Source organism: Oryctolagus cuniculus, chromosome 6 (assembly GCF_051225735.1).
Source record: "Oryctolagus cuniculus isolate XC-2025 breed Fujian yellow rabbit chromosome 6, ASM5122573v1, whole genome shotgun sequence".
NCBI classification, from domain to species: domain Eukaryota; kingdom Metazoa; phylum Chordata; class Mammalia; order Lagomorpha; family Leporidae; genus Oryctolagus; species Oryctolagus cuniculus.
In genome coordinates this window covers 4,677,222-4,698,652 of record NC_142872.1, presented here as the reverse complement: position 1 = coordinate 4,698,652, position 21,431 = coordinate 4,677,222, and the positions used below count along the sequence as shown (strand labels likewise).

Below are 21,431 nucleotides of genomic sequence, written 5' to 3'. Positions count from 1 at the left end.
CCTTGAAGAGAACAGGGAAATGAGAGAAGAAGTCGGGTTTTGAATAAAGAAATGGGGGTGCCAGTCCCAGATCGCTTACTGACAATAGCCATATCACATGAAAACTTAGCAAACAGTTTCAACCATTAGATAACAACTTATGAAAACATTTACCAGAAGGTCCAATGCCTTCCATAAATATTAAGAATACATATATTTGGAAACATCTCTTAAATATCTAACATGGTGTAGCTTGTTTAACCAAACTTAAGCACAAGCATATAGAATGTCTTTAGTTTTTTCTACCAACACATTTAAAACATATGATACAGAGATTCAGGTCACACGAATTAAAATGTATCTTTGATTAATTTTAGCAGCTTAAATTTATGGGCGATCTTTTATCTATAAGCCAATTAAAATAAAACTCTTAAATTTTCCCATGTAGACATACAATATGTATACATAAATAACATAATAGACCAGTATAGCAGTTTTAATAGCTTTTTTAAAATTTTTTATTTTTAAATTTTTTTAAACTTTTATTTAATGAATATAAATTTCCAAAGTACGGCTTATGGATTACAATGGCTTCCCCCCCATAACGTCCCTCCCACCCGCAACCCTACCCTTTCCCACTCCCTCTCCCCTTCCATTCACATCAAGATTCACTTTTGATTCTCTTTATATACAGAAGATCAGTTTAGCATACATTAAGTAAAGATTTCAACAGTTTGCTCCCACACAGAAACATAAAGTGAAAAATAATAGATGATTTTTTAAATGATGATGAAATCAGATCAGACCTATTGTCATGTTTAATCCCAGTGAGAGTCAAGTTGGGAATTGATAATTTTTTTTTTTTTTTTTTTTACAGAAGATCAGTTTAGTATATATTAAGTAAATATTTCAACAGTTTGCACCCCCATAGAAACACAAAGTGAAATATACTGTTTGAGTACTCGTTATAGCATTAAGTCTCAATGTACAGCACATTAAGGACAGAGATCCTACATGAGGAGTAAGTGCACAGTGACTCCTGTTGTTGACTTTACAAATCGACACTCCTGTTTATGGCATCAGTAATCTCCCTATGCTCCAGTCATGAGTTTCCAAGGCTATGGAAGCCTTTTGAGTTCTCTGACTCTTATCTTGTTTAGACAAGGTCATAGTCAAAGTGGAGGTTCTCTCCTCCCTTCAGAGAAAGGTACCTCCTTCTTTGAAGACCTGTTCTTTCCACTGGGATCTCACTCACAGAGATCCCTCATTTAGGTCTTTTTTTTTTTAATCTAACTTCTGTTTGTAAATTACCAATTGATTTCAGTTACTTTCTGTTTTTAGTAACCTCAGTTAACCATACTTTCTCTCAGTTGGTACCTTTAATACATTATTGGCTTCATCTGTTTACAGAGTCATCCCAAAGTACTGAATACAATAGAAGTGGCTGGAAAAAGTTCACCAGAACCTATAGGAAGACAGCTAAACCCAGAACCAACAATGCTTTAGTTCTATGAGCAACAAATCTGATAAATAAAACTGTAGATGACAAAAGACTAAGTTGCCATGTTTAAAATTATAAACTTATTAACCAACAAGAGGCACTTGCTTACTTCACACAGTAGTTTTGAAAGCACCTGTAGGATTTTACAAAGCATTTAACCCTTTAGGCCTCTGGGGCTTTCTCATTAAGATAACCATCGTATTAGAAGTACTGTCAAGATGTGAAGTGGTGCTAAATGTTAAGTCTATAGTATAAAATGCTACTGCTACAAAGGTTTCGTGGCTACTAACACTGGAGTCTTCCACCTGTCCTGAGCTGACTGTTGAGAACTGCGTGGATCCGGGTCTAACTTTTCTGCCTCTGGGTGTCCAGTTTTCCCAGTACTGTTTGTTGAGCAGACTGTTTTTTCCCTGTCATGTGCCCTTGGTTCCATTGTTGAAAATGGCTTGGCTGTAAATGTGTGGATTGGTCCCTGTGTCTGTGTTGGTGCCAGTACTGTGCTGTTTTGTTCCTGTAAAAATAGGACGATTACTGCTCATGATTGCTGCCTCACAGCAGAGCCGGCGTGAGCACCCTCAGCTAAGAAGGGAAGGGAACGGCGGTGGGCTCTCTTGGACTCCTCTGGGGGTTCTGGGTGCTGTTCTCCCTGGGGCACATCAGGGTGCTGGAACCAGGGGCCCGGGCTGAGCCAGCTCCCACCTCCCCGTGGAGAATTGTCCTTTCTTCACTCAGGAGCATGGGGGAGTGGAAGCTGGGTCGTTTGGGCCTTGGAGTCCCAGCACTTGGTGGGTGGTAGGGGAGCTCAGCTTGCCCCTCCCCTGCCCTCCAGGGAGCTGCCCCCTTGCCCTGTGTGCAGCCCTCTTTGCGCTCCCTGGGCTTACCCTTGGGAGACCCCTGGCCTCTCCGTCCTTTGACATCGCCAAGGTGCCATTTCAAGGAAAGGCTCTCCCTGGGGCCCAAAACCCACCCATCAGTGCTCGAAATCATGTTGGCAGATTCCCTTGTGTGGATCAGCAAGTGCCGTAGACGGGTGCAGGGCGGGCATCGGGAGCGCCCACACGTGGTTGAGGTCACCACTGTGCTTGGTGTGGGCGGGGCTGCTCTGAGTAATTTGCATGAATGAGCTTGCTTGGTAGGCAGCCTGGAGGAGGCTCAGGGCTGCTCAGTGCTTGTCCCCAAGGTGACGATGGGGCTGTGCCCAGCTGGGACCTTGGCCCTGGAACGGAACTGCTCTTCGTTAATTCGTGTGCTTGCTACCTAACACTGCACTGTGTGCTGCAGGGGAGGGGCTGGAAGTGAGGTGGTTGGGGACATTTTGGAGACTGGCACAGTCCTGGGGGTGTTGTGATGGGGACTCTGGGAGGAGACTTGGAGAGCGTGAGAGGACGGACTCCTAAGCTGGACGGGTCGGCCTGGTGCTCAGCACCCACCTGCCAGGCCTGCTCCTGACCACAGCCTCTCTCCCACTGTGTTCTGGCCACGGAAAGTGCTTGTGTGTCTGTGTGTGAGTGTGTGTGTGTAGGATAAATGAAGCGTTTGGCTTAGCCAGTGTTTAAGTGTAATTGAAATCACAGTGTGCAGGTATTCTTGAAGTAAAAGGCAATGCCAACCCACTAATGTCTGTGACCGCCCCTTTCTTCCTTGCAGTACTGGCTGGATCCTGCAAAGACCCTTGCTGAACACAAGGAACTGATCAACAGTACGTATGCCGTTTCATTTTGTTATGGGCAGCGTGATGGTGGGCCCCAGCCTGTGGTTCGTGGGTGCAGCAGTGGACTTCAGTGCTTGTATGAGCGCCGGGTGTTGTGTGCAAACACTGCGCAGAGTCTGGTGTCCTGGAGCTCAGTATTGAATTTGTCCTCCGGGCACGCCTGAGCTTTCTCTGTTGTCTTTGCAGTTTGACCTTGAAACTGAAAAGGCAGTGAGGCATTGATTGAACAGAAGGTGATGTGCAGGTTCTTGGGTCTGAATTTCTAGGTTATGAAGTGGTTTTGCACTTACGGCACTCAGTTTGCAAGTTCCTGGCTCAGGGGTGCCCTGCACCCTGAAAAGTTGCTGTGGCTTCAGAGAGATGGTCTATCTGCTGGGCTAGCTTTGGAGTTTGTCCGTGGGACTCTTACTAGGATTGTGCTCTTTAATCTTAATTTTGATAAACCAAGTTTTTTAAAGATTTATGTATAGGGTTGGTGTTCTGGCATAGTGGGTAAAGCCGCCATCTGCAGTGCCAGCATCCCATATCGGTGCTAGTTCGAGTCCTGACTGCTCCATTTTCAACCCAGCTCCCCACCAATATGCCTGAGAAAACCGCAGAAGATGGCCCAAGTACTTGGGCCCCTGTGCCCGTGTGGGAAATCCAGGTGAAGCTCCTGGTCCCTGGCTTCGGCCTGGCCCAGCCCTGGCTGTTGCAGCCGTTTGGGGAGTGAACCAGCAGATGGATGATCTCTCTGTCTCTCTCATTTATTTGAAAGTCAGACTTACAGAGGCACAGAGAGAGAGCCAAGAGCCAAGAGCATCTTCTGGGTCTCCCACATGGGTGGCAGTGGCCCAAGGACTTGGGCCTTTTTCCACCGCTTTTCCCAGGTCATTAGCAGGAAGCTGGATCAGAAGTGGAAAAGCCAGGACTTGAATTGATACCCACCTGGGATGTCGGCATTGCAGGCGATGACTTTACCTGCTACACCACAACGCTGTCCCAGATCACTCAGTTTTCCTTATAAGTACACACACACACGCTCGCTCACTCACTCACTCACTCACTTCTTATGTTGAAAAAGAATATCCTTTAAAAAAGTTGTTTTGGAGGAGGTAGGGGGTTTGGCCTATCAGTGAAGACCCTGGTTCAAGTGTCTGCCTCCCACATTGGCATGCGTGGGCTCAGTCCCCAGCTCCGGCTCCGGCTCTGGCTTCCTGCTCATGCGGACACTGGGAGGCAGCAGTGACGAGTTCCAGTTCTGGTCATTGCAGGCGTTTTGGGACAAGTGAGCCAGCAGGTGAGAGCTCTGCCTCCAGTCACTCTGCTTCTGTGCCTCTCCACTTTTTAAAAAATGTTGTGTGTTTAGTTTACAACCTTTTTTATTTTGGTAAAATACACGGAACATCAACCTTAGCGTTTTAGCCATTTCGGGGCACAGTGCAGTGGCAGGAAGCACGTGCTCACTGCTGTCTAGCTGGCGCCACCGTCCATCCCCCGGCCCTCCTCGGCGTCCCAGCTGGACCTCTGTGCTCCTTGAGCCACGTGTTAAGATGTGATTCGCTGCTGGTCAGGCACTCGCTGGCTCTGCAGCCCTCGCACCCCATCCTGAGCCTGCACTCTCCACGTGAGGGCTCGATCCCTGTGGGATGCTGGTCACAAGCACTCGTGGGCATGGACGCAGGCCCCTGGCTGAGCCTCAGAAAGGCACAGGGGTCCCGGATCCACAGAGCCATCGGCGGCTGCAGCGCCGTCTCTGTGAAAATCAGCATCGTTTTTGTTTCTCTGTGCACTGCCTCCCCTGTGCAGAGACCATGGGGCTTGGAAGTTACAGCTCTAGCCCCCATGAGTCGACCTCAAAATGCCAGCTGGAAAATTAGAAGAATTTCAGCAATGATGATTTTAGCATAAACTCAGTTTCTTTTGTGAGTAAAATGTCAGAGTTCTGAAGAAAAATGTAAATTATTTCAAGGTGCATCATTAGTGTTCTATACATATTTAAAGTTTCTGAATATATAAAATATTCCAGTTTTTGAAATATTTTACTTAGTTAGAAGGCAAAGTTACAGAGAGAGACAGAGAGAGAGAGAGAGAATATATCTCCCATCTGCGGGTTTACTCCCCAAGTGGCCACAGTGGGTTGGAGCTGGGCTGATCTGAAGCCAGGAGCCAGGAGCTGCTTCTGCACCTCCCACATGGCTGCAGGGGCCCAAGGACTTGGACCATCCTCTGCTGCTTTCCCAGGTGCATTAGCAGGGAACTGGATCAGAAGTGGAGCAGCCGGGACTTAAACTGGCATCCATATGAGGTGCCAGTGCCGCAGGTGGCAGCTTTACCCGCCATGCCACAGCACTGGCCCCAAAATATTACATTTAAATATCACTGTAAAATATAATCACCTTTCATCCTAAAAAATGCAATACTTAAGAATTTGGTGTACAGTAAGAATAAAACATTAGTACAATTGAAGAACTGTGTAACTCAAGACTACTTAGCTTCACCAGTGCGTTAGTTCATTAACTAGTGAAGGAGACTGGCGGGAGATCTCCGTACATCAGTCAGGGGGATGTCCCTAAGAAATGACAGAGCATTCCTCTCGGTCCATCTCGATTTAAATATCGTGGCGCTCTCCTCGTTATTGTTAAAGGCCTGGAAATTAGTCTTCACAGAAGGTAGATCCGAGAGTCTGTTCTGGGCTGCTGTGTGTGTTTGTTAGAGTGAAGTAGAACACCAGCTTCAGTTCACATGGGGGCTTCCTCAGTGTTGAGTTTGTGGAAGGACACAGAGTCAGAGGGTGGTAAGTTTGTAACTGGCTCCATCAGCACTTGATTTTGTGGCTGTCCCAGGACAGGAAGCCGAAAAGCGTGCTGCTAGACGTCTCTGCCCTTGCTCCGAGGTGTCCACTTCCGCAGCCGTGGTGGCAGGGAGGGCGCGCCTGCCCACTCGGAAGGGTCTGGGTGTGGTGACTTGCTTCCCTTGGAGGGGCCGTGTGGCTCCTGCTGAGAGAGCAGGGACTCCGGCTCCCAGCAGCCTGGCCTCGGCCGAGCGCAGACAAGCGGCTCCACTTCCCGGATTTCACTGCCACACAGGTTGCCAGGTTGTGGGTGGGCGCCCAGTGTTGGTGACACATTTCTGTACGTTCTCAGATGCAGTGAAATGGCCGTGGTGCCTTATATTCAGAGCACATGCCATTGTACATGGGATAGGGAGATGGAGGGCTGATTTGAGCCAAAAGTACTTAAAAAAGAATTGGCCCTGGCCAAATGCTCTTCATCGTGCAGTTTTCGAAGCTCTGCCTCACTGCTCCTTGCTGAACGCGTGTGCCGTGGCCATGCTGGGGAAAAAGCAGCTCTGGGCCTGGAGGAGGTCCCTCCCTTTGTGTCCTGGCTGGGAGGCGTCTGTGGGTCACCCTGGCCCTGCGGAGCCGGGCTGCAGCTGCAGGCTCCGGAACACAGCGCCCCGCTGCCACGGACGGCTCAGACAGGACCGACTCCTGGCTCTCCTGCGTACTTACTAGTCTGTGCCTGCCTGATGCCCGTGTTCAGGGAGGAGGTGTGTCTGTCAGTCACAAACCCAGTGGCCAAACGGTGAGAAGTGGTGGCACGTTGTTTAGTTTTCTAAGAAGCTCTGGCGTAGGGAATGCTTCACGAGGAGGCAGAGCAAGGGCAGGAAGCTGGGCCCTGGGCTCGACCACCATCTCCACGCCAGGAAAAGGACCCCCGGGTACCAGAGACAGACATAGCACGTGCATGTGCCGTGAGGTTGGCCCCCAAGAGGCTGCTGTTCGCGTGCACACCGTGAGCGTTGTTAACTATTTATTTTATGTTTGCCCATGAATGTATAATTCCTCGCTTTGTCTCTGATTTTTCTTACATTTGTAGACTCAATTCTTCTATGTTTGGGAGATGAATGACATGATAAATGTCTGCTTACATGAGTAAGAAAGCATTTTTAGATTCAGAAAAGGGCAAAAAAGAAATCTTGTCTTTATTCTTACTATATAAGCCTCATTGATGATTTTCTCTTTTCTCTTTTTCTTCCTTTTAAAAAAGATTTATTTATTTATTTGAATTGCAGAGTTACAGAGGAGGGCAGAGAGAGAGAGAGAGAGAGAGAGAAAGAAAGAATCTTCCATCCTCTGGATTCACTCCCCAAATGGTCGCGATGGCCAAGGCTGGGCCAGGCCGAAGCCAGGAGCCAGGAGCTTGTTTCAAGTCTCCCGCACGGGTAGCAGTGGTTGAGCGCCCAGACCATCTTGCACTGCTTTCCCAGGCCATTAGCAGGGAGCTGGGTGGGAAGTGGCGCCCATGTGGGATGCCAGCATTGCAGGTGGCAGCGTAACCTACTACAATACCCTACCCATTTTTTAAAAAATAGTTGAAAAGTATACACATGATAAGAAAATCCATTACTAATAAGTGTAGAGACTGAGTTTCTAATCTCAGCTTCTAAAGTTTGCCACCAGTAGTGACTTCTTGCGCATTGTGTTGAGCCGGCACTGCTCGTCCCCCAGAGGGAGGGATGACTGCTTTCTCCCGCAGTGGCCGCTGCAGGTCTCCTTCCGGGGTGCCAGCCTCCAGGTGCCAGCCTCTGGGTGCTACCCTCCGGTGCCAGCCTCGGCCTGCTCCACATGCAGGGTCTGTGGTTGCCGTGGACTCGGGTGCGCCACCCACTGCTTGGCTCTTTGCAGATAGGTGTCTAAGACTGATAGTTTCTTGTGATAGTTGAAGTGATAGGTGGATATTTTTAAAAACTAATGACTTTATGTCAATACTATTTGTTCATTATGAAAAAATACTACATATGTGTTGTGGAAATGTGAAATACAGCAAAAATATAAGCAATAACAAACGTGTTTTACCGAACAAGAGCTATGAAACAGCAACATTCTGGTGCATTTGACTGTCTTTCTGTTTTTATTTGTGTGTACACACACACAGATGTATACACACATGTGTGCATGCACGCATGCGTAGTTGTTACCTGCACGATGTGTATACACATATGTATAGTTATGTGTGCACACACATGTGAACATACATGGATAGCTGAGGTCCTGCCATCACACAGTTCTCAGCAATGCTTTTTCCATCTTCTGATTTTTGTATCATTAGAAATACCTGGTGAATATAACCCTTAGTAGCTGTAGAGTATCTAGTATTTTGACTAATTTGTGATGTGACATTTGATTATTTTCTTTTTTTTTATTTTAGCTGGACCTCCATATACTTTGTATTTTGGTATTAAATTCTATGCTGAAGATCCGTGTAAACTTAAAGAAGAAATAACCAGGTACAGTATGGACTTGATTTTTGAGCAGATGCATGTATGGCATATACAAAAGACTTTACTTCAATTAAGACCAGGGTCAAGTCTTTGGATGCATTCTACTTGCATTTGGTAACGCATTCCTTGTGAGAGTCAAATGGAAACCCACACTGTGTGAGATAGATCTGTGTGTGATGACAAATGTGTTTGAAAGTGAACGGGGCCAGCGCTGTGGCAAAGCGGGTAAAGCACTGCCTGCAGTGCCGGCATCCCTTAAGACTGGTTCGAGTCCCAACTGCTCCACTTCTGATCCAGCTCTCTGCTGTGGCCTGGAAGGCAATGGAGGATGGCTCAAGTCCTTGGGCCCCTGCAGCCGTGTGGGAGACCCAGAGGAAGCTTTTGGCTCCTGGCTCCTGGCTTTGGAGCGGCACAGCTCCAGTCATTGTGTGCATCTGGGAAGTGAACCAGCGGATGGAAGACCTCTCTCTCTCTCTCTCTCTGCCTCCGCCTCTGCTTCTGCCTCTGCCTCTCTCTAACTCTGCCTTTCAAATAAATAAATAAATATTGAAAAAGAGTCCATTTAAACATTTAAAGAGATAACTCGATCCTTGGAGAGTTACTTGTTTTTCTTCACTTTTTTTTTAAGATTTACTTTATTTTATTTGAATGCAGAGTCACATAGAGAGAGAGAGACAGACAGACAGACAGAAAGAGAGGTCTTCCATCCACTGGATCACTCCCCAGATGACAGCAATGGCCAGAGCTGGGCCAGCCTGAAGACAGGAACCAGGAGCTTTTTCCAGGTCTACCATGTGGTGACTGGGGCCCAGCACTTGAGCCTGCTTTCCCAGATGATAAGCAGGGAGCTGGACAGGAAGTGGAGAAGCCAGGACTGGAGCTGGTGCCCATATGGGATGCTGGTGCTGCAGGCAGCAGCTTAACCCACTACACCACAGCACCGGCCCCAGCAGATTTTATTAAAATATTATTAATTTTGAGGCTGTTGGTAATTCCTTTGTGCCTCTGTTTCCTCAGCCGTAAAGTTCCAAGTCTTTGTAACTGTTCACTGGACTCAAGCGAGTGAGCTGTCACAGTCGCGTTTGGCTCACGGCCAGGGCTCGGTCCTTGCTAAGGTGTTTCATTCTGGGCTGTCCTTGCTCTGCAGTGCAGTGGGATTACAGCTTCGGGGATTCAGGGTGGACGGGGGAAAGGGACCGTGTTTCATACAGCGTGGCTTCACCCCAGCCAGCCACGTGTCTGCAGTGAGCACGACTTTCCATCAGCCTCCACTGTTACAGCCCCACCCTGTCCTCACTGCACCCGTGTTTCCTCAGTGTCAGACCAGAACACGTAAGAACCAGAGGACACAGTCACGTACGGTTAGAGGCCCTGATGTGTAGTGATCACTTCATGGCTTGCTGGGTGTGGTGTCAGGCCGGTGGGCTCCTCTTGTGTCCCTGCGCTGCCACTGGTGTGTGGCACGTGCAGTCTCGACTGGCAGGAATACGTGTGCTGGAACGCACAGGCATAGTGGGCCCAACAAAGGAAGTCAGTTACATGAGGTGATTCAGCAAAAGTAAGAATGAAAACCCCAAACCAGTGTTCCCGATGGGCTGTTCGCCATTAAAGCATACTCGGGCTACGATTTTCAAGTTGGCTGCTTATCTTGATTGAGTTCTTTGGAAAATTTCCCCAGCATATACTGTATTGGCTGTTAAATGGTTAATGACCTTTCGATGTGAAAGATACGCTCTATAAATGTGTGTATATATGACCTTGTCACGTGTATGTTTTTCCTTTTGACAGCCATACTACTTCATGTGTGCTGGGTGGATCTCTTCCCTCCTGCATAGTAGCCATGGTTTATTTAGCCTTGCCCTGTGGGTAGCCATTCCAGCCATTCTTCTTGTTTTTAGTCAAAAATTATAAATACTGCTGGAGTGCGTTTTGTCACACACATGCATATATGGTCATTCTGGATGCAGTATTTCAGGACATTATACTTTGCAAAAGTTGGATATACAGGAAAATTAAGTTCAGAGTATGGAACATGTAAGTTCATAGAACCATAGCAGCTGGGGGGCTGTACTGTGTGTTCTGAATTGTTTGCTGGAATAGAAGTTGGTGACGCTGAGCCCATGTACTCCGGCCTCCACCCTGGATCCCTGATGTAGCAGCCAGCTTCCTCTTCCGCGTTTTAGATAGGAAACCGATCCACCTTGAAAGCAGTGAAACAGTCAGAGAGAATTCCCGGGCACTTCCGTCATCAACACCCGGTTTTCTTCCTAAGTCTACGCGGAATAAATGTAGTCCGTCTTCTCGTCAGTAGTCCTTTAAATAGTTCCTGCTCTCATGAGGCCTGTGAAATTTACCTTCAGTGTAATTCAAAATATTAGGCATCTTTTTCTCTATTTTATGTCGTTCCTAGCAGATTACTATGCAAATTTGACGAGAGTCACACATGTTGGTGAGAAGACACTGTATAGAGTCAGATGGCCACAGTTTGCATCCATCCTGGCTTTGTCACTCTCTGGTTTTGTAATTCAGAGAAGATGACCTAACCTTTGTTTTTAAAAGAGATTCATTTATTTATTTGAAGAGCAGAGTTACAGAGAGGCATAGGCACAGAGAGAGAGAGAGAGAGAGAGAGAGAGAGAATCTTCCATTCGCTGTTTCACTCCCAAGATGGCCACAATGGCCAGAACTGTGTCGATCCAGACCCAGGAGCCAGGAGCTTCTGCCAGGTCCCTGATGCAGGTGCAGGAGCCCAAAGAATTGGGCCACCTTCTACTGCTTTCCCAGGCCATGGCAGAGAGCTGGATGGGAAGTGGAGCAGCCGGGACTCAAACCAGCACCCATCTGGGATGCTGATATGATAGTTGGCGGCTTCAACCACTACACCACAACTTTTAAAGTCTTGGTTTTCTCATCTGTACGATGGAATTCCAGTGTTTTTTCAAAAAGAAGACTGTATCTGTGTGTGTTGCAGGCAGAATACATCAAGCAGAGATGTTTAGTAATGGTGAGGAGAAATGGAGATGGTGATGATTATTTTGTATTTTCAAGTTATTGAAAATAGGAGAAGGCAGAAGTGGAGCCGAGATAGGAGGGGTTGGTGCGTTCGTGAGAACTCCCTGAGTGTCAGTGTCCGCTGACTGTGAGCAGTCATCCTGCAGCCCTGCCCTGGCCTGCACTTCTGGGGTTTGTGTGTCAGGACGGAACCTGCTCAGCCACAGAGCTTCAGGCAGTGCTGTGAGGAGCACCAGGTCCCCGTGTGATCCCGTGGAGACCAGGAGAGCTGGTGCCCACCACCTGCACGGGGCTCTGGGCTCACTGGTAGCCCTGACTAGGACGCTGTTGGCATTTCTCTGAACTTTTAAGGATCTGATAACTCTTAAGAACATGGTAGTAACAAATGACGTGTTCGTGGTAAACACTTTTTACCTTCTGAAGTCTGTTTTTTTCTAGCTTGTCTTTTGTTTGAGATTGACACTGCACTCACGAGTTACTCTTGTCTTTCTTTTTGTGATCCTCTCTGTGTGGGAGCAGCTTGTTTTAGGGGCTGTGTTGGCCGGGTGGGCTTCGCTCACTTCCTGGGTCGTCTCCTCCTCTGGGTGCACTGGTGGTGTTTCTGGGCTCTGGGCTGTGGAGGGGCCACGTTTCTGTGGACCTGACAGGCAGTCAGTGCTGTTTGCTCCCATGTGTAACAGAAGTGTTTTCCTGATCCTCCTCACTGCTTTCTCAAGAACTGCAGCAGCTCCTATGTTTTCCTCCTCTGTTTGCACCCACGCAGCTGATCTTCACCTCCGTGTTTCTCCGGCTCCACGCTCGCCTGTCCCCAGAAGCGAAGCCCTTGTCCCCTCGCCACCTCTTTCCTCTCCAGGCCCGGTCCTGGGAAGGTGCCCTTCGGGCCTCTCTGAGGGGCATTCATTCGTGACTGGCTGTGGCCACAGAATGCGCAGGAACCTCTGTCTGGGGCTCCTGGGGGCAGCTGCCTCTGCCCTGCTGTGCGCTCTCCTCCGTCGCCCACTGCCGCGTGGTTAGTGGTCCTTGCAGCTTGTGCGTTCCTGGTGTTAACTGGGCTCTTTCCAGGGAGTGTCAGCCACCCGGAGAGTGTGAGGCCAGCAGCCGAAGCCCCTCCTTCCTGCCCTGGTTGTGGTGCTGTGTGCGGAGTGTGTGGGGACGAAGCCCCCAGGCTGCTCCCCCAGGTCTCACAGGCTGGCTTGGCACACACACGTCAGCTTGTTAATTTACAAGAGAAATGACCGGGATTTGCTTTATGAAGCCTCTGCCTTAATACCACAATTTGATCTGGAAACTTCCTTGTTAAATAGGTTATTTTGATTCGGCCTGTTTTCCCCCACAGGGTACTGTGTAACGAGGATCACAATAGAATTTGTTGTCTGAACCCTGACACTCTAGGGCAGGGTTGGGGAACCTTGTCCTCAGGGACCATTTGGATATTTGTAGCATCATTCATGGCCGTAGAAAATGATCAGCTTCAAATGTGAGCCAGCTACACATTTATCAATTCTGTCACACCTGCAGCTGCCTTGGCAGGACCAACCCAGGATAAGGCCCATGGGTCAGACACTCCCCACCCCTGCTCCAGGGAGCAAAGAGGGAGGTTACTGATGAGCGTGCCTGTAATAGGTGTGAACTAGAAGTCTCCTAGGCTGGGCTGTAGGTCACCTTGGTTAAAAACAGAGATAAACAAAGATATAACCATTCAGCTTTAATCAGAGAGACATAGAAGGAAAGACCTAGCAACTCTAAACTTTGTAATTTGTATAAAATAGTAAATTGTACTTGAAGTCCCCTAATATAGACAAAATAAACTGCGAACAGTTAATTTAAAATAAGCCCTACAAGACTATGTATAAATGGCTAGCATAGGAATGATTTGATTTTACTTTATCATAAATTTGTCTTAAATGAGTATAAGGTGCTTGCTATGGTAAAAATTAATCATATCCTAATTAAAAATAGTCGGCTTGCCTCCATCAGTTTTGGTCATCTTTTTCCTTTTTCATGCAGTGACCTAAGGAGCTCGGTGTCTGTGAAAGGCTGCCTGGGGCAGCTGTGCCAGAGCTGCCTTCATGTCGTGAATGGCTCAGACAGCGCGTGTGCGGTGTGTTCAGTTCGTTTGCTCACATCAGCTGTCTGTGTGTCCACCTTCCTTTTGTTCCTGTCTGTGTGTCTGTCTGTCATGTGTCCATCTCTCACACATGGCTGTGTGTCTAGCAGCTGCCGTGTGCTGAGTACTGTCCTCTGGGAGGGTGGTTCCTGTGTCCATCTGTCTTTCAGCCCTATCTGTTTTTTTTTTTTTTTTTTTTTGACAGAGTTAGTGAGACAGAGAGATAGAGAGAGAAGTCTTCCTTCCGTAGGTTCACCCCCCAAAATGGCCAGGTGCTTCCTCCTGGTCTCCCATGTGGGTGCAGGGGCCCAAGCATTTGGGACATCCTCCACCGCTTTCCCGGGCCACAGCAGGGAGCTGGACTGGAAGAGGAGCAACCAGAACTAGAACCTGGCGCCCATATGGGATGCCGGTGCCGCAGGCGGAGGGTTAACCAAGTGCACCACGGCGCCGGCCCCTCAGCCCTATCTGTTCTCGTCTCCCTGTTTCTTTACCTTTGCCCTTGAGGCAACCACTGCAGGAGGAGTTCCTGTTTGTGTACTTGGCACGGGACTTCAGTATCTGGTCAGATGCTGTGAAGTCCTAATAGTGGAAAACAAATATGCTTCTGTGACCCATTTCTTTAAAAAGTGCATTTAGGGAAAGGAATTCTAAGGCCCAGGCCGAGGGGGTGCAGCAGAACCACGTTCCTGTTCCCGGCAGCAGTGGGATCCTGGCAGCCGTGGCTGTGGGGTGGGAGCGTCCTTGCTGAAGTTCCCCTCCTTTTCCAGAGGAGAGAACACTGCGGAGTGGGTTTGAGACCCCAGGCGAGCGCTCAGGGACTGGAGTTGAGTGGGATGGGAGGTGTGAGCACAGGTCAGGGAGCTGAGTGGTCACAGGTCAGCAGCCACAGGCTCAGTCCAGAGGTAACCAGCAGTCCTGTGCCGTCGCCCCTCAGCGGGGGATTGGCTCCAGTGTTGCGGGGGAGTGGCAGCGGGGGTCTCCGTCCTGTCCCGAGAACTCTGGCAGATTCTTCTGTTCCCTGGATTCTTTAACAACAGTGCGGTTCCTGCCTTGCAGCTCCTCGTGCCACAGCGCTGTGTCACAGCCTCCGCTCCCAGCCGGTCCCGGCTTCTCGCTGCCTCGTTCCCGAGGCGCGTTGCCTCTTCTGTGTTACAGCTTCTCTCCTCTGCCAGTTCTTTGTCCTGTGACCTTGAAGAACGAGCACGTGGAGGAGGGAGAGTGAGAAAAGTGAAGGGAATCCACTGAAATGGCAGAGAAAGTTCTCCAGCAGCCGGCGGGGCCCCACACATGCTGCTGCGCAGGGCTGCCTGGTGTGGATTTCTGTGCGTTTCTGAAGGAGGAAGTTTACCTGATTGGTTGACGTGTATGCTAAAGAGGTATTCTATGAGAACCAGTCAGGGACTCAGCAGAACCTGAATGTGATTGGCTTGGCCAGGAACCAATCAGCAGTGGCCTACCATGGAGCTCAGGTTACATAGGGAAGGTAGGCCTGGGCTCACACAAGCCCATGGTGGGCAGGACCTGGTGAGGAGCAGGAACCAATCAGCAACAACCAGGAGCAGTAGCCGCTGCAGGACCACTGCCAGCATCAAGCTGCCAAGTTCTGGGCTGCTCAGCGGGGTGCCTGGGCCCTCAGGGATCTCATATGAAGTGGGGTGGGGGGCCATTTTCCTGTAACCTCGAGTCCTCTAGAGGATGTGCCGTGCCATGGGCGGCATGACTGCTGTGTGCATGGTGGCCACCTGCACCGTCTAGCCTGTCCATGCCCTGTTCAGACGCATCCTTGTTTCCAAACGCTGTCATCCACGGTTGGTTGATTCCATGGGTGTGAATCAGCCATGAGCCACCTGTAAGGGGATTGAACTGTATGCTGTGGGTGTTCTCATCAGAGGGCTGACCTGGTGCTGTTTATCCCTGAAGGATGCTGGGTACCCTGGGGGAGAGTGGAAAGGAGGTGAGGGTGGTGGGTGGCAGACCTGTTAAAGGGGATGACGGCCTGGACTTGGTGGTTCCGCGCTGATGCCAGGAGAGTGGAGGGTGGTGGTGCCATTCCGCGAGGTGGTGGTGGGAAGCCTGGGGCTGGCTGGTTTCACCAGAGCCGTGGCTGTGGTCAGAGCGGGGACTGCGGTCAGAGCAGTGATGGTCCGTGCAGCAGTGGAGATCCCGGCTTCCTCGCTGGGGCTTGGGCTGGGAGTGTTTGGAGATGAGACGCAGCAGGGCCAATTTGCAGAGTTCACTCACTCTGCCTTCCTCTGCCTGCTGTCAAGAGTCACCTTACAAAGGAAGAGCTATCTGAAAGCCCAGGGGGGCGTGAGAGTGCGACAGTGCCCGTGTGTGGACAGTGGCGGCCCCGTGTGCTGCCGATGCTTCCTTCCCACCAGCGGGAAGGGCGAGAACGGAGGCGGGGCATTGGGCCAAAGAGGGTTGTGGGTCAGACTGCTCGGGGGCAAGTCCAGCTCTGCTGCTTGCTGGTGTGAGATCTTGGCAAGGTCCTTCCTGCCTCTGGTTCTTTCAGTTCCCTCGCGTGTAGAATGGAGGTAATTGTACCAACCTCATTTTCTTTCTTCTTTTTTTTTTTTTTTAAGTTTGTTTATTTACTTGAAAGAGTTACAGAGAGAGGGAGAGGCAGAGAGAGAGAGAGAAAGAATCTTTCATTGGTTGGTTCACTCCCCAAATGGCTGTGAGGATAGGAGCTGGGCTGGTCTGAAACTAGGAGCCAGGAGCTGCTTCTGGGTCTCCCACGTGAGTGCAGGGGCCCAAGGACTTGGCCATGCTTTCCCAGGTGCATTCGCAGGGAACTGGATCAGAAGTGGAGCAACAGGGACTGGAACCAGCACCCATATGGGATGCTGGCACCACAGGCAGTGGCTTTACCCACTACATCACAACGCTGGCCCCACCCACCTCATTGTCAAAGCCTTCCCCATGTTTCTGTAAAATGCTTGGCATGAGCTGTGTTTTTACAGATTGAACCCCTGCAGTTCACACTCAGGGTCTTCATGAGTTGGGGGATGGACATACCACCCCTGTGGTCCTGTGTGTGACTTAGGCCTTGCAAACAGCACTGGTGCAAGGGGCGGCCCCTCCTGGAAGGGGTGTTCTGCAGTGCCAGTGGCGGGGCGGGAAGAGGCAGTCACACACGTGGCTCACGTTGGAGCTGCACAGCAGTCCCACGGGGAGGCGCCGCCACTGCGTGGCTCGTGCAGGTGAAGAGGGTGGCTGGGACAGGGCTCAGGTGGCAGCCCAGGGCCACAGAGGCCGTGCGGGGCAAGGCCAGGATATGTGCTGGGCAGCCTGGCTGGAGAGCCTGGACTTCTGAGCTGTGTTCCCCCTCCGGAAGGGGGCTGTCCTCCCTGGTGCTGCCCGCCCGAAGCCCCTCCCGGCAGAGTGCAGACTGGCCCTGCGTGTGCTGGAGATTAGTTGTCAGTCCAGTATCAGGGTGTGGCGCCAGGTGTGTGCAGTACAAGCTGGCTGGCTCCATTTCCCGTTTCTCTTTCAGATACCAGTTTTTCTTGCAAGTGAAGCAGGATGTCCTCCAGGGCCGGCTGCCGTGCCCGGTCAACATCGCGGCTCAGCTGGGAGCCCACGCCATCCAGGGTAGGTGCCCGGGTGCACACCCGCCTCCCCGGGTTGGGGCAAACGTTGCTTCTGTCAAGTTCTCCTTTTCCAATGACAGTGTGTGGAAATTGAGTTCAGTTCAGATCTGAGTTTGGGTCAACGTCCTTTAGGATCCTTTGAGGCAGACTGTGTGGGTTTTAGCTGCAGGAGCCGCGTGGTGCTGGGTTCTGTCCCGTTGGAGCTCAGGGGCCTCTGCCCGCCAGCTCTGGCCATTGTGTCTGGAGATGGCTCTGCACCAGCCAGGCTCAGAGGGAGCACATGTCGGGTGCTCAGGGCACACCAGCTCCTACTGACTGGGTGGCCGGGTGGGGGCCGCCTGCACCCCGTTGGAGCTCAGGGGCCTCTGTCCGCCAGCTCTGGCCATTGTGTCTGGAGATGGCTCTGCACCAGCCAGGCTCAGAGGGAGCACACGTCGGGTGCTCAGGGCACACCAGCTCCTACTGACGCGGTGGCCGGGTCGGGGGTCGCCCGTACCCTGTTGGAGTTCGAGGTGGAGAGTAGTTTCACAGATAAGTGTCGCACGCTTCCTAAGGCTGCAGCTGCGTACAAGGGAAATGGGACAGCAAGGTCCTTTCTCTTGGGCACTCCGAGTCCAGGAATTGTTAATAAATACGGGTCATGTCCCATAGAGGGGCTGGCCTGGGGCTTGGAAAGCTGCTGACTGTGGGGAGGAGATTGACTCTTTCCAGTCCGTTTGCTCCTCATGTGGGCTGACGCAGGCGTGCGAGCTGCCTCGGGGGTGCAGAGCCAGTTGAGGTTCCTAGAGCACTGCCTGGGTGTCACAGGGTGTCACATTCTAATCACACTCGGTATCCGGTCATTGTCTGAGAGACGGGTCGGGGTCATCGCATCTACATATGGTTATTAATAAGACATTTGAAGACGTGTTTAAGCATGATTTTTTTAGAAATATTTTTAAATGGAGAAAAATTACAATTTCTTTCTTTTTTTAGCTGAACTTGGAGATTACGACCCATATAAGCACACTGCGGGGTATGTGTCAGAGTACCGGTTTGTGCCTGATCAGAAAGAGGAACTTGAAGAAGCCATAGAAAGGATTCATAAAACTCTGATGTAAGAGTCCTGTCTTCCCTCTGTAGCTATGGGATAAGGCAGGGAGCCCACTGCCGCCCGAGGTAATCCTGCCTTCCTCCCTGTCAGGCACATAACCGCTCTGCCGGGGTGCACCTCCCCTCACCAACTCCCCTTCCAACCTCAAGAGGCTGGCAGCTGCACGAGGTGTGCGCGCGCTCTCTCTCTTGTTCGTTCCCTCTCTCTCTTGTTTGTTCTCTCTCTCACTTTCTTTTTCTTTATCTCTCTCTCTCTTTCTCTCTCTCTCTCTTTCTCTCTCTCCCCCCAGATGAGGATGAGCCAGAGTGCTGAGGCATTGTCTCTCTCTCCTTCCCTCCCCTCCCCTTTCCCTTCCAGGCCCTGAACTGTGTGTGTGTGTGTGTGTGTGTATTTCCTCACCATTATTTATTTTTTAATTAATTTATTGATTTGAAAGAGTTACAAAGAGAGAGAGATTCCACCTACTGATTCACTCCCCAAATGAGCACAGTGGCTGGGGCTGGGCCAGGCCAAAGCCAGGAGCCAGGAGCTTCTGCTGGGTCTCCCATAGGGGTGAAGGTCCCGTGGACTTGAGCCATCTTTCACTGGTTTCCCAGGCCATTAGCTGAGAGCCAGGTTAGAAGTGGAGCAGCTGGGATGGAGCTGAATCAGAAGTGGAGCAGCCGAAACGGCGTCCACATGGGATGCCAGAACTTGAGATGGTGGCTTAGCCTGCCCTCATAGCACTGGCCCTGCCTCCTCACTGTTTGAATAAACTTGACCCCTGTATCGTGTACCTGTACTTAGAGTGCTTATCTAGGTGGACGGTAAGGACCTGGAATAGGAATCTAGACCCCACCTCTCCCACAAACGAACCATCTCTCAATCATGTTTTGCTGTTGACAGTCTTACGTTTCTAGACTGCTAATTCTTCACCTATGCCTGGAACATTTAGCTTTCTTTTTATAGTTTCTTACTGTTTGTAACTCTAAAAGGCTTAGTGAAAACTTCAACAATTTGTAAGTACAAAGGAGAAAGTAAACTGCTGTGGGGAAGTCACGATAGTTTTCTTAAAGACCACCCAGGCCTCCCTTTCTGCATTGGTCCCCGTGGAAAACATTTATTTTGTATTCATTCATGAACTACAATTTTACATAAGTGGAATTATTCGGTAAATATGTGATTTAGTTTTTATTTTATTCATCAACATCTTGTGGGACTTATTTCTTAAACTGTGATTTTTAACCACAAAAGGTGCTCTAGATTTACTCCATCTTCACTATGCAGATTCTTTTTTTTTTTTTTTTAAGATTTATTTACTTATTTGAAAGGCAGAGTTACAGAGAGGAGAGGGGGTTCTTTCATCTGCTGGTTCACTCCCAAAATGGCTGCCATGGCTGGAATTGGGCCAATCCGAAGCCAGGAGCCAGGAGCTTCTTCTGGGTCTCCCACGTGGGTGCAGGGGCCCAAGGACTTGGGCCATCTTCTACTGCCTTCCCAGGCCGCAGCAGAGAGCTGGATTGTGAGTGGAGCAGCGGGGAGATGCCGGCACTGCAGGTGGAGGCTTTACCTGCTACGCCACAGCGCCGGCTCCATGCAGATACATAACAGTTAGAAAGCAAAGCTCCATCCAGGCTCTCAGAGCAAAGGTGCCAACCCGTGAGCCCAGCGTGGAGCCCCCAAGGGGGTTGTGCTGACAGCACACGCACTTCTGAGGGAACCCGCACTCCCCAGCAGGCTTTTGCAGGTCAGTGTGGACCCTGAAGTTACCATTTCATCACAGTTATCTTGGTTAAATTCTGTTTACTGATTAACTTTGCTTTATTGCCTCTTATGTGAGATTCTCTCTTGAATACGCTTGGTTCCAGATCTGTTGTAGTTAAGAATGTAGGATTAATCTGGCCAACAGAAAACATTTGCCCAGCGGGTTTGTTTCCATGCATGGGGAGCGAAGCCAGTTGCTGAAGGGCAACGGGAGGAACCGTCTCCCCCACCACCCGGCCTCCCTCCGGCCTGGGCTGCAAGACCCCGCGGACGTGGGCGTGGATGCCCGCAGAGTGCTTGTCACAGCCGCACGGGGTGGCGGGGTGCAGGGCACGCTCTGAGTGTCCTGCCCCTGCTCGGGGTCCCAGAGGACCACTGTGTGTTGAAGTGAGCAAGGAGCTTTGGCTGGGGGCCGTCCTCCATGCTTCGTGTGGTGTGTTGGCGGTGAGCCTGCCTCTCTGGGAAGGACGCGCCATCAAGGTTTGGTAGCTTTCTCGTGTCTGATCTGTGATGAGCGTTCTTCACGGGTTCAAGAGCGCAGGCGTTGCTGGGCTCCCAGTGCCCGGGGCCGAATGCACTAAGGCAGGATCTCTTGGTTTAAAGAATCCACAGCTCTTTTCTTAGCTGGCAGAATCTCCTTGCCCGCATGAACGCACATGCGTTCCACTCAGCACCAGCGCTCCTGAGAGACGGTCGCTCGCTAGGAATGGAGCTCTTCTGTGTTACCACCAGGGAGGACGGGGGGGATTGCTGTGATGCCTGCCTGCTGTTAAGTGTTCATGGTCCCACGCATGCTCAGGACGTGCTGGGGCCCTGATGGCGTGGAAGGCCTCCCTTCCTCCTGGGGCACGGAGACGCGGGGCTCTGCGAGGGAGGTGCTTTGTAGTTTAGGGATTCTCATCCTCCCCCCTCCGCGGGGTTTCTGAAACTGAGAATTTTTCATTTATCCTGGGACATCGTGGGTAGGCTATCGTGAGCAAGAATTGATTTAGTAAGTGATATGAATATAAGGGACCCTCAGGTATAAAATGTTGTCACCAAGAGGGCAGAGGCCCACTTGAAACCCAAGGACACGGGGTAGCATCGTCACCAGGTGGGGGGCTTTCCCGGAGAATGTCGCCGGTGGCGCAGCGGCTCTCGGTAACGTGAGGCTCTCTGTTCCTGTGTGTGCAGGGGGCAGGCTCCTTCGGAAGCTGAGCTGAGTTACTTGAGGACGGCCAAGTCCCTGGAGATGTATGGTGTGGATCTCCATCCTGTCTATGTGAGTAATGTGTAATCAACACAGTGTTTTAAGCTGCTAACATTTCCCTTGAACAGTCGCTTAGACTCCCAGAGGAAAGCCACAGGGCTGTTGTTTAGCTGGCTTCATCTGTGTTTTTCAAACACGAGGCGGATCCTACGTGGGCTAAACCCTAATGAGT

At 50.5% G+C, this 21,431-nt stretch overlaps 1 protein-coding gene across 7 annotated transcripts in view; it reads left to right on the top strand.

Moving 5' to 3' along the window:
- The window catches only part of EPB41L4A (erythrocyte membrane protein band 4.1 like 4A), a 214,476-nt gene that overhangs the window by 107,327 nt on the left and 85,718 nt on the right, over positions 1-21,431 (top strand). For all 7 annotated transcript variants that reach the window (XR_016235026.1, XM_008248402.5, XM_089334778.1 and 4 more), the window contains 5 exons: positions 3,128-3,179; positions 8,384-8,462; positions 17,078-17,175; positions 18,150-18,270; positions 21,184-21,271. Coding sequence is in view for 6 of the 7 variants with exons in the window: in XM_008248402.5 (XP_008246624.2) it covers positions 3,128-3,179; positions 8,384-8,462; positions 17,078-17,175; positions 18,150-18,270; positions 21,184-21,271 (438 nt within the window). In the remaining variant the exon portion in view is untranslated. The remainder of the gene's footprint in view (positions 1-3,127; positions 3,180-8,383; positions 8,463-17,077; positions 17,176-18,149; positions 18,271-21,183; positions 21,272-21,431) is intronic.